At 35.4% G+C, this 14863-nt stretch overlaps 1 protein-coding gene across 5 annotated transcripts in view; it reads right to left on the reverse strand.

Moving 5' to 3' along the window:
• Positions 1 to 14863, reverse strand: part of ZMYND11 (zinc finger MYND-type containing 11) — a 109730-nt gene that overhangs the window by 50917 nt on the left and 43950 nt on the right. For all 5 annotated transcript variants that reach the window (XM_065666782.1, XM_065666780.1, XM_065666781.1 and 2 more), the window contains exon 2: positions 12806 to 12940. In XM_065666782.1, coding sequence (XP_065522854.1) covers positions 12806 to 12921 — 116 coding nt within the window. In that variant the 5' untranslated portion in view covers positions 12922 to 12940. The remainder of the gene's footprint in view (positions 1 to 12805; positions 12941 to 14863) is intronic.

Raw genomic sequence — 14863 nt, forward strand, 5'->3', positions numbered from 1 at the left:
ATGATATGCAAGCAAACCTGGTACATACCCTGCCAGAGTTTCTCTCCTTCACAGCAACAAACTATGAAAGCTCCTGTAACTCATGCCACTGCTCACAACTGGATCTTGGCCTCTCCCTTTGCTAAACAAAACTGGACCACAGGAGTACCCTAATTCACCTCGAAACTGCTTGCCTGCCCAATATATACAGGAGACATTATAGAAGCAAGGAAGTCTGTCAGCATATGACAATTCACACCTAAAACTTCAAAAGTATTTTCCCAAACCAGCCAGTGTTCAGCATGTCTTTTTATTCAAAACCTAGGTCTAATACACGTGCTTCATAAGATACCTTAAAACTCAAGAAAACAGTTTGTTTTCGTCTCAGGGGTGTGGAGGAAGCAGTCTCTAAAGCTGCAATCACCATGGGAGCAAAACAGATACAAAAGTAGCTGGCACTTACAGGGGATCAGATGGTGAACTTTTTGCCTACAGCTGTCACATAGCTCACAACTCCTGCTTGGTGCTGCACAAGACACAACACGAAGTCAAACCCTGTCCCAAAGAGCTTAATATATATAGCCACAAAATAATACACGTAAAGCTATGCTCCAAGAGAGTCCTCTTGAAGGCAGCTGTGGTCTCATGAGATGCAGCAAACAGTTTACATGGGAGCAGTTGTGCTATGGCCCAAAAGACCACAGCTGGCCAAGGAACGAAGTAAGGTTACTTAAGATGGAAAATTGACACAGGTACTCAAAAAAGAAATTTTTTTAAAAAAACAGTTTTTCTGGACTCATAAGGAATTGCATTTTCAGCTACCTGAACTCATCAAAAGGAAAATACTGAAAAAATGTTACAAGAAGTATCTCTGTAAATAAAAAGTAAATAAATACACATACAGGAAATAGCTGCCTTATGTAAAGTACAGTGTGACAAGTGTAGGTAGATGCTAATTTTAGTGGCAAACATGGTAATCTTGGTCTGATCAATTATCTCTATCTGTGCTGGATGCCTCCACCCTCCACAATACGAAGGGAAGTAGCAGTCTGCTGGCAGCAACAGACTATCTGCTAAGCAACTCATCCGGGAAGAAACAGCAGTCTTAAGATTCCCTTGTACACCTAACCCATCTTGCATCTGAGATCTGATAAAATATAGCAGATCCCATTAAGCATAGCTGAAAGACTGCCATTAATTTTAAATGTTACCTACAGGTATATAAAAATGTCCTAGATTCAGGGACAGACCTTGAGGAGTAATACATAAAATGGAAGGAAAGCAGCCAAAAATCTGAGTTTTATATTGTCTTCCTACCTCTGGTGAGAAATGATGCCTTTTGCTTTAGATTCAGGGTATGACAGCAGTTTTATACAAGGCCCACACACTTCTTTTAAGACATTTTTTAATTTGCAAAGAACAGATCACTTGGTTATACTGAAAGTAAAAATGGAAGATGGCTGCCATTTTTATTTCTTTCTTTTCTTTTTTTTTTTAAACAAATACAGCTACATGGCATAAGAATTTAAAACACCCAGTCTAAAATCTCAGGAATCCACTAGCTATACTTGTGGGGAGCCAGGTGAAGATTTGTGCTGTTGTATCTCAAGGTCTCAGCTCTGCAGCTTATGGTGCATGCTCCATACACATGCAGCACTGTGGTACGAATCAGCTTTCATGAAATATGGGCTAAACATTATGGATATTTGTATTTCAAAACAATATATTTGAATTATATATTCCTGCTTGCCTGAAACAGGGAGGTGGTCTGAGAGCTGAAGACAATACAGACACACAGAGAAAGAAGAGCTGTTTACAATGGGGATGTACCAGCACACTTTTGTTTTCTAAGACACTTTTCGGTATGTTTACAGTTTCTGAAGTTTTGATTATGATTATGATCTGCCTTATGTTTCTTTTGCTGCTGCTAAAACAAAGCTAAGGAGCAATCTAAAGCATTTTTTGTACATAGATACCCCAAGCACCATGTGGTTTCCTTTAACGTCAATGTCACCTGGGTCATTTCTGTCAAAACTACTATAATTTTAACTCAGATAATTCCTTGTTTCAGTAATTTAAATCCTCACCCATACAACTTCACTATACAATTAAGATTGTGTAACCCACCAATATGACCATAAAAAGCAAGTAATTAAGCTACCAAGCTATTCAATCCTTATCTACAAAAATCTCTTTCAGAATTACTAACCCTTCTTAAGGAGGAGCTTATCTAAAAAAGGGCTCTGCTCCTGTTTTTCCAGCCCAAAAAGCTGTATGTGATACTGCTGGTAATGTACATGGATGTGCACAGAGTACTGCTGGCAAACACGAGCACTAATCGCTCAGGGGCATTGCATGCATATGCACAATTGCTTGTACATGCAGACTCACTGTTCCATCCAGCACTTTTCTATGGAAGTACTGAAGAGACAAACAAGTAATACATGACTCAGAATATAATGATCCAGCTAATCACAGAATCATATAATAGTTAATGTTAGAGTACCTTGCACAAATATTTATTCAGTTCATACTGATCATCTGAATTCAAAGCATGCTTAAAAAATATACATGATTCAGTTTTTTAGATTTTCTATCTAATTTAATTTCCATTCTTATCTGGGTTAAAGGTAACAAAAACTTTTAATACTTTTTTTTTTGTCAGATTCATTTTAGCTTGGCTAAGTTTCAAAATCATCACATTGTCACACAGATGTTCACCTTATTACCAGCTAGGAAACAGCACATCAGGAACAGGCTGGAAAAGCCATCAGGGCAGGGCTGCTGCTTTGGGTGCTGATACTGTTTACATGAATGGTAATATGAAACCACAGCCTGAAATAGATGGTATGAGTAGTGCTTTGGAGATCATTCTTTCTCCACTGATAACACAGAAAGCCTTAATGAGCACTTCAGGTCACCTGTTAAATTGCCATGTCACAGTCATTTTTATCTTTTACTTCCAATAGAAAGCCACATTTATTTACAGAAAAAAAAAAAAAAAACAAACCATACATAAGCTGTAACTTTCGCTTTCCAATATGACAAAGATGTTACGGTTTGAGCAAAAATCAATGCTGGTTGTGACAAAAAAAGTAAATTGGTTTACTTTCCATATTTAGAAATAAAGACAGTCTGTTATGTATTTTTTGTGTAAAATTACACAATTTCAACACAAATATTAATAGAAGTATGAAGTACATAAGAATATTCATTCAAATGAAAATGGGGATAGTTATTTTCAAGTCAGTTACACTTCCACCACTTTCCTTCTCAATTTATGCTGGAGTTCATAGTTTGCATGTATTATCTAAGAAAGTATTAAACATTGAATATTACAGTTTTTATAGTAATGAGTTTGCACTCATTAGCAAACATCAAACAAGGAATATGGCTGTTGTTAATAACCATGTGCTTGTGCTGCTAGTGTGAATCATTTTATTTACCAGTCACACTCATGCTCAGCCCAGAGATAACTTCGCCTACTGAATCAATGAAGAACATTGACCTCTATGATAAAAAACCTGCCTTACTAGCAATACCATAAAAGAACATACTTAAGAGAAGAATTATTAGAGAAGGAAAATTGATCAAACAAAATTTGTTAGAACACCTATTTATTAGAGCATCTACTTTTCAGAGCACCATTTATTTTTTTCAGAATGAAGTGCAGGAACTAGATGTGTGTGGTGTTAATACTTTGTATCAAAGAAAATACACAAGAAATTTAGCCTCACTTCAAGATCTAGTCCTCAGCAAAATATTCTTTCATGCTAAACCCCTATAGGCTACCTCTGCGGTTGCACAGCATCCTTTTCATTCTATGTAATCTCATCAAGGAGGAAAAAAGAGGTGGCAGAGCTGGAGGAATCTCCGTCAGTACCACAGTGAAGTTTTCTATACTAGGCAATGAATTAGTCTTATGGCAGCCAGCACTGAGAAACAGACCCAGCAATTCAGGTAGCAATATTCTTTATCACATAATGGGAAAGTGGCTCAGAACCAATTTGAAGGAGCAATTATTCCTAACAAATCACAAACAACACTTAATATAGCTGGACTTCTTTTTATGTATTCCTTTAACCAGTTAAATTAATGTGCTTAAACAGAAGTGTTACATGAATCAAAAAATTTATTTATAGCAATGAAAGAGGGGAAGAAGTAATTATTAATATGCATTATAAACTCAGGATGACACTAACAAAATCTACAAATTCAGAAATTTTAATTCTGCTACTGCTCAGAACATGTGCAGCTAGATTCTTTATAGCCTTTTTCCAGCAAAAGTTTACAGCCTTTTCCTGTCATCCCTGCTTCTGCCATCCTTAGTCAAGAATATCTAAAAGCAGCTCTTAAAATGGACCATTAATGCCAGTAATATTAAAGTTACATGATATCCCAAACAAAAAATCATTATGAATTCACAGACAAAACTAAGATTAAACACCACAGAATCACAGAATGGTTAGGGTTGGAAAGGACCTTAAGATCATCAAGTTCCAACCCCCCTGCCATGGGCAGGGACACCTCATGCTAGACCATGTCGCGCAAGGCTGTGTCCAGCCTGGTTTTGAACACTGCCAGGGATGGAGCATTCAACATTTCTTCAGGCACCTGTTCCAGGGCCTCACCACCCTCACAGTAAAGAACTTCTTCCTTATATCTAACCTAAACTTCCCCTGCTTAAGTTTAAATCTATTTCCCTTTGTCCTATCACTACAGTCCCTGACAGAGTCCCTTGTAGGCCAGATAAGCAAACAGATAAAACCTTTATGACAAATATAGTTATCTACAAGTAACACAGGTGAAATTTAATGAACATATGCCACTGTGAACATTCCTTGCGCAATCATTGAAAATCTGTCATTCCTTCTTAAGGACTATGTAGCTTAGCTCCTTGTTTCTCTTCAACTTTTTTGTGAATATGGATGCTAAAAGTCCTTATTAGCTTGCTGAGTATTACCTCACTGGTTAGTCTCAGTACAAATATACAAGCAAAACTGTGCACTGATTATGATGCAAAAGCTGGTGAGATTCTCTGTACTTTCCTGCTTATATGCAGTTTTCAGAGCTCTTTTTGTAACTTTTTAGTGTATATCTGAACTTCTGAGAATGTCCAAAAATTTCAGCTTGAATGTGTTATTTAACTTCTCTGTTAAGCCATCAGTATAAAAAATTAATATATCAAACAAGTCAAACATTTTGATGCCCATCTTTTTTCTATGCAAGATATTGCTATGCTTGTAATGCACAGTTATGCACAGATAACACAGGGTTTTTATATATGACCAAAATAATACTTTTACTAAAAATTTTGTCATTAGGGAGTCAAATTCTCAATTTTAGATAGCTTTTTTTAGTAATTTTTTTTTTTTTTTTTTTTTTACCAAATCAATGAAAAATTGATGAAAAAGCAGAGAAGGTATTTTTTTCCCTAGAATAATCTATAACTAAGGATTTACAAGCTTTAAAACTCTAGACTTAGTTCGTTGTCTTGGTTTACTGTAAAAACTGTGTTACGAGAACAGAAAAAGAAACAGTGGTCTGCGGCTAAAAGAAGCAACTGAAGTTTAACATGTGAAAAAGAGAGAAAACGTAAAACAAATGGGAAAGGAAATTGACATAGTGGTCAGACAGCAAGAAGTGCACTGTCCTTGGTTATAACAGAAAACACATGAAGAGATACTTAAAACTGAGAATTTTCTATCCTATCATCACCTGGTGATGTGTTTCTGTTTGTTTTCTGTAATGCACAGATCTATAATCAAGTCAAACCCATACAAACTGAATTCAGTTTTCTCAGAGATGATCACCAATAGACAGGCTGCCACTAAAGGCAGCTATTGGTCTGCTGAGGAAGCAGTAGCATCCTACTTTTTGTAGGACCTTCCACTCTGCACTTTTGCCTACCCTTGCATAATTACAAACTGCTATTACACTGCGTGGCATGGAAAAAAATTCACTGCACTGTCCTTTCTTATCCTTTCCCAACTGGTAAAATGTGACTTTCCTGAGCACCTTCTTCAATATTGACCTGTTCCACAACACAACTAACTGGGGTTTGACTAATATGTCCCAGATTTTGAAGAGTTGGGTTTAATGCTTTGCATGGTCACGTTTAAATCATACACGAGGATGATATAAAGATGTGGAAAAGGAGCCAATAACACTGGTTAAAGCAACCACTGCATTCGTCTGCATGCCAGTAAGATGTTTTACTTTGAACAATTGTTTTCAGATAAGCCTACTCTCTGGTAGCAAAAAGGCAGGTATTTTAAGGGAATGGCTTTACAAAGAGTAAGAAACCAACAGAGCAGAAAAATATTTCTAAGCTTTCATTTCAGTCAAAAAATTACCAGGTGCTACAACACTTCCGCTCATGTAAAGTTAAACAACAGGATTACCTAGTTATAAATCCAGAGTCATCTGCTCTCCTAATCATCCTTATGGCTTACTATTTTTTTTTTTTAATACATGAGTATTTAGTTGCAACATGCACAATACTAGGACAATTTACATTTTCATCAAAGGTACTATAAATAGTGACGGACTTCTTCTAACAAGTTTCTGAGCTTTGAATAAGCAATACTGTAAAAATCGTGCTCTTTCTCATTTTTCTTCTTCCTACTGCATTGCATATTCTTATTTATAGACGTGTGTGATTATTCCCTACCTGTTCAAATTGCTCATTTTCTTATTTATACTCTTATGATTATTCTCTACCTGTTCAAATTGCTCATCGTCATCTTTGCTTTAATCAGTGCTTCTAGAAATTGTTTTTTGTTAAAGAAGACAGCCAAGAAAGAGAACAGCAAAAGAACTAAGGCAACAAACCCAGATTTATGGATGGAAAAGGCCCTTAACTTTAACTACTCTCAGAGATTGACTGGAGAAATTTCACAGTGATACTTGGAGAAGTACCCAAATATCCCCTTCCCAGGACTAAATGTCAAACTGAGAGGGTCACATACTCAATCTACAATTGCTAGCGACTAAACCTCAACTGGGGGACCAGAAAATCTCATCATTCTACAGTAATCTTTCATGCTGAGTAATTCTTTTCTGGCATGCTATCCCATCAATGCTGATTAATGTCAGTCCACACGAAGCTAACAAGGGACTGACAGAGTCTACTCTATATGGGCTTGGGATCTGCTCATTTCTCTTAGATGTTCTGTCTGAGCTGCATTTACATTAAATTAGAATATAACAAAAAAGAGTCCATAGAATAAATAAAGGAAAAATGGTTATGACCATTTAGGGACCTAGTATTGGACCATCCCATTTGAACGCCAATTAAAAAAGATGAGAGTTTTTGTGTTTATGAAAGAAATGCCATTTTCTTTATCACCAGTGTTGTAAAACAGCTTTCTGACTAATGAAACTCAGTTTCAGCTTTGTCCTATCTAAAAATAACACAAATTCTCCAGTTACAGCATATCAGTTTTATCTTAGCTTTGGTCTTTCCATTAGCTTCATTTATCCAAAAGCTGGGCTACCTCTACCTTGTGGACTATGGTCACTCCTGGTTTCACTCCCAAACTAACTCATCTTTCAGGCTCCATTCTGGAGAAAGCCAATTTGTTCCTCTTGGGAAAAAGGCAAAGCATGGCCAAGAGGTTAGCTTGCTCCTGATAGAGAACATGGATGTAAACCATGCCAAGATTGGCACCTTCTGCCAAGGGCACTCCAACACTACTCCAGCATGCTATGTGCCCTCAGATGCCTTCACATCATGCCCAATGGCAAACTATCATGCCTCCAGCTTCATGTTTCCAGGACAGCACTGCTGTGGGCTGTATTACTTTTGGTGCTTAGAACAGAGGAACCACACACACATACAAAACAAAGAGTGTGTCAGGCCCAAAGGAAAATACCATGAGCCAAAGGCTCACTCAAAGGTGTGTGGTCACAGCATATCTGCTCCAGATGATAAAAGGGCCTTCATTCCTTCATTCACAGTACACAAAAACAGTATAGACTTTTGTAAGAGACAGATAGAGAAGCTAATTAACAAAATAAATCTGAAACACATCAAAGGGAGAGAGAAAAAATACAAGGAAGGAAGTATGGAAGAAAATAATTATGTTTTGGTTCTTCACATTAGTCTTCATGAAATAGTTTAGAAACCAGAATAATTATCTGTTTACAGTGACAAAATCTTGAAATAGCCAGTAAAAGTTCAAGAACACTGTATTTACTAATTTACTATTTCAATAACATTAACTTTAAATGAACTCTGAACTAATCATAAGGATCATGAAATGTTCATAAATTGCTACTGAGGAAACTCAATACCTTGTGAGAAAAAGTGTAAATATTTAATTAATAGTTAATTAACTCTTAGGAGTCAAATTACCTGTAAAGGAATTATAAAGGAAACACTGTAAAAAAACCTGGAAGACTGGAGTAGCCAAAGAGAGAGAACTTTAAAAACATGTCTGTGCAGAAATACCAATCTGCTATGCAACTGAATGTCAATAATTTATCCTATTCATTTAAATATGCATGTCTTCTTTCCAGTGTATTTTAAGCCATTTCATTCCATAGAATCAAATTCTGAGGTTTCCCCAAATCCAAAACAGATGGAAGATAATGAGGAAAAAACAGAAAGTCAAAGCATAATTATGATTTTTAGCAGGCTTTTAGGGATGAACAATTTGTCAAGCTGTGCTCTTGATAAAGAATTCACAAAATATGGGAAGCCATTTCTCCGCTAGTGTTTACAGCATAACTAATACCAATAATAATAATCTAAATAATTGACATAGTAAGGTCAAATTATCCCAACATGAAGTCTGGAAAAAAAAAATAAGGCATATTTCTTGATAAATACCTCTTGGAATTATAATTTAGTTATTAAATGATTTCGTAGTGTAGAAATGTTAGATATTTGTAGTACTTAGATTTTAAATCAGTATAATACATTGATTTGAGATACACTATGACAATATACGCCAAGTAAGAATATTTCTTTTGCATACCTTTACAGAGGTATTACCACTGCCTTCAAATGAGCTTTCCCATTAAATAAAAATGCTTTGAACACACTGAAGCCTATGTACAAACACAGGAACACATATATATTTTTAAAGATCTATATTAGGTCTTTATGTCTATATAAAGATATATATCTATAAGATACACAAAAATATATATAAGATATATTTATATATATCTAAAAAATTATATATATAATATCTAAATATGCAATAGATATATAATATATATATTTTTTTATGTATCTTATAGATATATATATCAATAAAGTTATTTATTTTTAAAGATCTTTTCAAATAGCAGTTTGCACTTTTAGTACTAATTCCTTTAAATTCACAACACTTTTACTTCTTGTTAGTATTGGGTTTCAGTCCTTCTCTTAGTTTTCAAGCTACTGAAGAATGCATGCAGTGTGGTCTCTTCCCTACCAATGGTTTAAGTATTTATGTAATACTTCAATTAACAGTGTAATATTCTTGCCATTTTTCCACACACACATTTTTAATTCCTTCAGAAATGGACACCTTTCTTGTGTTTCTTAATACTTCTCTGCATGCAACGAATTTTCTAAAATTATTGCCAAAAGTTCAGTAATCTTACTAACTAATTTCTGAAAGGCTTTAACTCGTGTATTTGAATTTTCCAAGTGACTCTTTCCTCAATGTAAGACAGTTTTCAATCACTTCTAATCATGCATTTTTCTATTCTTGCTTATCCCCCTCAACAATTTAAAAAGCAAAGCGTACTTGATTTAGTCTACTTTTAATTAAAGGGTCTCTTTCCTTATACGTTTTTCCTGATAATATTAGAAGTAACTTCTAGTGCTCTTGGCTTCTCCTACACTATCCTCCTACTCTTATGTTCTCTACAGAAAATGCGTGGCTAGTTCTATAGATTTTTCTTGCATACTTTCCACTGCCAGGATCTTCTGGAAGTCTTTCTTTCCCTGATATTTTTTAATAATTAGACATAAAGTACACAGGTTTCATTTTGCATATTTTTAATGCATTATACGATTTTTTTTCTTTTTTTTTTTTTCTTATATTGCATTGAAACAGTTCATAATCTAAAAACAACAAATCCTCTTTTGATATTATCAACATTTCTCCCCTGGTCATAGAAAGTAAATGCTGCTTGATATGTACAGTGGCTTTTACTCAGCACCAGAAGACTAAGAAAAGCAAGAAGTAAACAAAATAAACAGGAATATATTAGGAAATGGGAGACAGCCATGCTATGCTGCCAGTCAGGAGAAAAGCCAACAAAGAGGTTTGCCTAAAAGTAGCAAACCACCTGATGAAGAAAGCAGCAGTACAGTTTCTGCTATGAAGGTGTCTGGACTAACAGGTCACAAAATACACAGGACAATCAGTCCTTAGCAACAAACGAACCTTCAAACTACATCAAAAAGAAAATAAAATACAAATTCAAATGATGAGTCATCTTTTCAACTACTGAAGTTCTCCGAAAGTACACATTTGTCATCTACTATATGACACGGTAGGATGACTGTCGTTTACCTTAAACATGTATTTATAAAGAAAGATTATCTTGCTGTTTTGCTGTATCCTTACTCAGAAATAAGACATGCTTCCATAAATTTCACTGTCATTATTACTTGTGAATACTTGTAATATGCAAGGCCACTCTTTCAGTCAATCCCAAGAGGTTATAACACTTAAAAAAAAAAAAAAATTACTAATCCAAGTATGAGAATCCTCTCTTTAACTCCAACTATCTACATATGCTCATAATTTTCACTTTTGACCTCTGTTGGATTTTGATCTTTCTTATTATTCATACATTTGCCTATGTGCTCAGACACGGATTGACCTTTTAAGGAATTGCAGCTGTATTTGACCAAATGATCTTTGAGCCAGTAAGAAAGAATATGTCAGCTGCTCAGTTTTCATCAGAAGAGATCTGATGCCATGCTAATTTCAGAACTTTATTTTGAATATTATGTAATATGCATACTTATTTGCTAAGTCATCTGTGTTTCTTCATCAATGATTAGTATCATAAAGCAACTGAAATGTCTTTATCTTTTCCTTCCCAAAAGTTCACTCCTTTAAAATACCATATAACAGAAACCAGAACACTGTCTGTCATTCTTGCCACTGATGTGCATGTGGAACATTTACAATGTCCAAGCGCTGTTTAGATTACTCTCCACTGCTAACACCTTGCATTTCTTTCTCAAAGTACTAAGGCTGCTTGCATCTCTGTTTAGTCACTTATTTTTCTTCTGATTAGAGATGAGTCATACAATCTGGATCTAGACTGTTTTTTAAAAAATCCAAACTACCCTTCAGTTACCAAGAGCAGTACTTCTTTCTCTAGTATCTAATTACTTGTTTTCTCAACATTGTTTGCAATGATAGGATTTGGCTTACCTAACTTTACCCAGCTAAATGTTATTTGCACTTTCTTAAAATAGGCATCTCTCATAAGAGTGGGATGAATCCCCAGCTAGATGTGCCTGTCTCCCCTTATTAGATATAAAAAGAGCATAAACAGCTAACAAACCCAGCTAATATATGGCCTGGAGCAAGTAATTTGAAATGTTAAAATGGAAAGTATATAGCATTAGTTTACCCACTTGTCTCCCTGGAGACATGATGCAAATATACATGCTTTCAAGCATTTTGAAACTCAAGTGCAACCTCAAAAATGAAATTCCCTAAAATACAATCTCCCTCTCAAGCTTCCTTGGAACAATCTGGGTAGGTACTTTTCAGCTTAATGGTGTATTTTTCCTTGTTGTAGGAGCCAGATACACACTAATTCATTTGGGACATTATCTTTCTTCTTTCTCCTGTTTATCATTCACTATATTTGGGGAACGTGGACTCTTAGAGTTCCTCCACTTACGAAGCCAGTTTTGCTTGTCACTTCCACCCCAGAGCTTCCAAACTCTGTCAGTGGACCATGTTATAATGATTTTCACTTCGTTAGTCACCTGCACTGTTTATAATTTTCCCTTTAGTGTTCTCTGGCCTCATTATCACATTGGTTCTGGCAACTGAAGAGTTGCCAACTGGTTACTTTTGCTCTTTTAAATTATTCATATTCATTACTTTGACAAATGTGACGTACACGTTGGCCTGGAAATGCAGACAAAGCAGAGAGAGGCACAAAAACTCCTTTAGTTTTAAGTTATCTTAAAAGGTACTTTAATATTTGTAGACCTTTTTATACACTGCAAGCTTCACACAACAAAGAATACATATTTCTTTGTGTATAAAGAACATAATATATTTTGAAGAATATTTTACTATTAACAATAATATTAGGCATAGGTACTAATCATCTCATGTCTTCTTTAATAGCATCCTATCCATGCCCATCTCAGCAAATATGGCTTTTTATTTCTTTGAGCAACCTAACACTTCAGGTTTTATCTTTGCCTTCTGGAAAAGAGCTCTCCAAAGGTCTATAACGCTGTCCTAAAGAATTAGGTTATTTACAGATTTTATTGCCCTTGTATCTATTTCTTGTATTTTGACCAAACTAGCAAGTGAGTATAACTCTGACACATTAAACTCAGTTCAAGTACTAAAATATTGAGTATTTCCTACAGATGTTTATACAAAACAAATATAGGGTGAGCAAGATCTAAATTCAATGGATTAAATCTGACTTTAGGATCTTTAGATGCTCAGTTCTGTAAGTTTTTTTCTAAAATAATCAGATAGCTAGTAACACAGAAGTGCATGTAACTGTTTCACAGTCTCTCACACTGTTTACTGTCTCTGTTTCCCAGAGCTTTTAATAGCATCAACCTTCCCCCTCATCAAGACTTTTTTTGGAACAGGTCACTTACTTTGTAATACGGTCAATGTTAGCAATTTGCTTCTGGTTCCGGATTATTTCTATAGCTGCCCAAAGATGCTGGATAGCCTTTGTATCTGCCTGTCGCCTCTTCGTTAAGCGTGCCATGACCTGTTTACTTGGTCAGCTGCAGCCGATAAATAAAAAAGATACACCAAAAAGTTAATCATGAATTATGAAATGGATTACATGATGATCATATTGCAATAGATAAGATTACAAGGAAGAATTTTTTAACGTACAGCAATTCAATTTGTATATAGCATGTTTTCTTATGCTTGAAGAGCAGTAAAAAGCAAAAAGTGTAGTTTACAAAAACCCCTTTCACATCACATCATCTATACAGAAGACAAAAGGTGAGCAGTAAAAATTATCAAATCACCAGCAAACAATTTATCAAATTGGCTATAGAAAAGTCAGTTCCCTAAAATTTGGTAAAAAGCACAAGCTGCTCTGGCCTGAAGATTCCACAGCCTCCTTCATTGCCCAGAGCCCTTAAAAAGAGTGAGTGCGCTTGACTACATCACACAGTGTAAGCATGAACTCTGACACACAGAAAAAGTTGGACCCACAGTTTATTATACAATATAGTTCTCAGAGTATTACTTTAACATTTTTATAACTTGCAACTATTTAAAAAATACATTCTAAGAGCAGGAACTATAAGTATATTTTCATGGATGACAAATACCTAAAAAAAAATGTTTTGGAGCAATTCCATATGCTGTAACACGCTAAACCCTAACAGGACCAAAGTGCTTCTGATGGCATTTACCCATCTAACCAACCCTGAACGGGAACATAATGAGCATCTGGCTTTGTTTACAAATTTTCCAAAAGCTTGAGGCAATGAGTACAGATAAGCCATAAATCGCCTACAGCTCTACTACAGGCACAGAATCCCTTTTTAAAAGCTTAACGATGCATTTTGATCACTAAATAACTTTCTTCCAGTGCCACCACTTTCTCAATGAAAAAAATGACTGATTTATGACTGCTACCACAGACTGTAATTTATTTTAGAGCTCTGTCCTCAGGATGAACTACGTGGTATGCACGTGGATATCTGCAGCTAGCAGAATATTAACTTCAGTAACCCAAAATAATATAAAAAATGCAAAAAAAAAAATATACCATCTGTGCAATGCTAAGTATTTAAGTATTAAAAGTCTTCTCTCAAATTCACAAAAATTAAGCAGATTTGACTATTCCATTAGTTGCAGCAATGTAATTTTCAAGTTAATGGGACCTACGGGTGCTTGTCAGAGGGCTGTCAAGTTTCAGAACTGAGATTAGCTCTGCAATGTTCACTTACTCTACAGGTGTAATGAAATGAAGAACAACTTCCTATTGTTAAGGAGAAGAAATGATTTAAGAGCATTATACTTAACATTATGTAGCCCATTAAAAAAAAAAAAAAAGAAAAAGAAAAAAAAAAAGAAAGAAGAAAGAAAAAAGAATTAAAAAAAGAAAAGATGATGTGAAGTGATATGTGCACATCAAGGTGCGTGAGGCACCTCTGACTACTGGAGATAGCAGGGAAGGGCAGAACAGAGCAGCGCTCATGGAGGCAGAGTGTGGCCACACATCGACCCCACATTTCTGCTTTAGAAATCCCTTCCCGCTGGGATTTAAAGCAAGGGCAACTGGATGGATCTCCCAGAAAAGAAAGGCCAAGAGTACATTTTTGAGGGAAGGATAAGAGGGAATATAACAGACATACAGCTAAGAATGACAGCCAGTAGATAGCATCACCTGAGAATGGTTCAGAGAAAGAAAACTTATATTTGGAATAGTGAGAAAAGACACCACATCCCTGTGAGCTCCGCTGCATTCATTTCACAGAACATAAGGCCATTATAAGTAAAAAAAAACAAAACCTCTTAATTTGTAAGAGAAACATAAGATTATTTATAGAATTTAATTCTTAAGGAAAAGACATGTAAAGTACAAAGCCAGGTTAGATACTAATGCAAAAAAGGGCAACCTTTCAGACCTATTATATTAGCATAAAACTCCCTTCTAACACTTAACTGACTGAAAGTGAAAT

Source organism: Lathamus discolor, chromosome 2, assembly GCF_037157495.1.
Source record: "Lathamus discolor isolate bLatDis1 chromosome 2, bLatDis1.hap1, whole genome shotgun sequence".
Classification (NCBI taxonomy): Eukaryota; Metazoa; Chordata; class Aves; order Psittaciformes; family Psittacidae; genus Lathamus; species Lathamus discolor.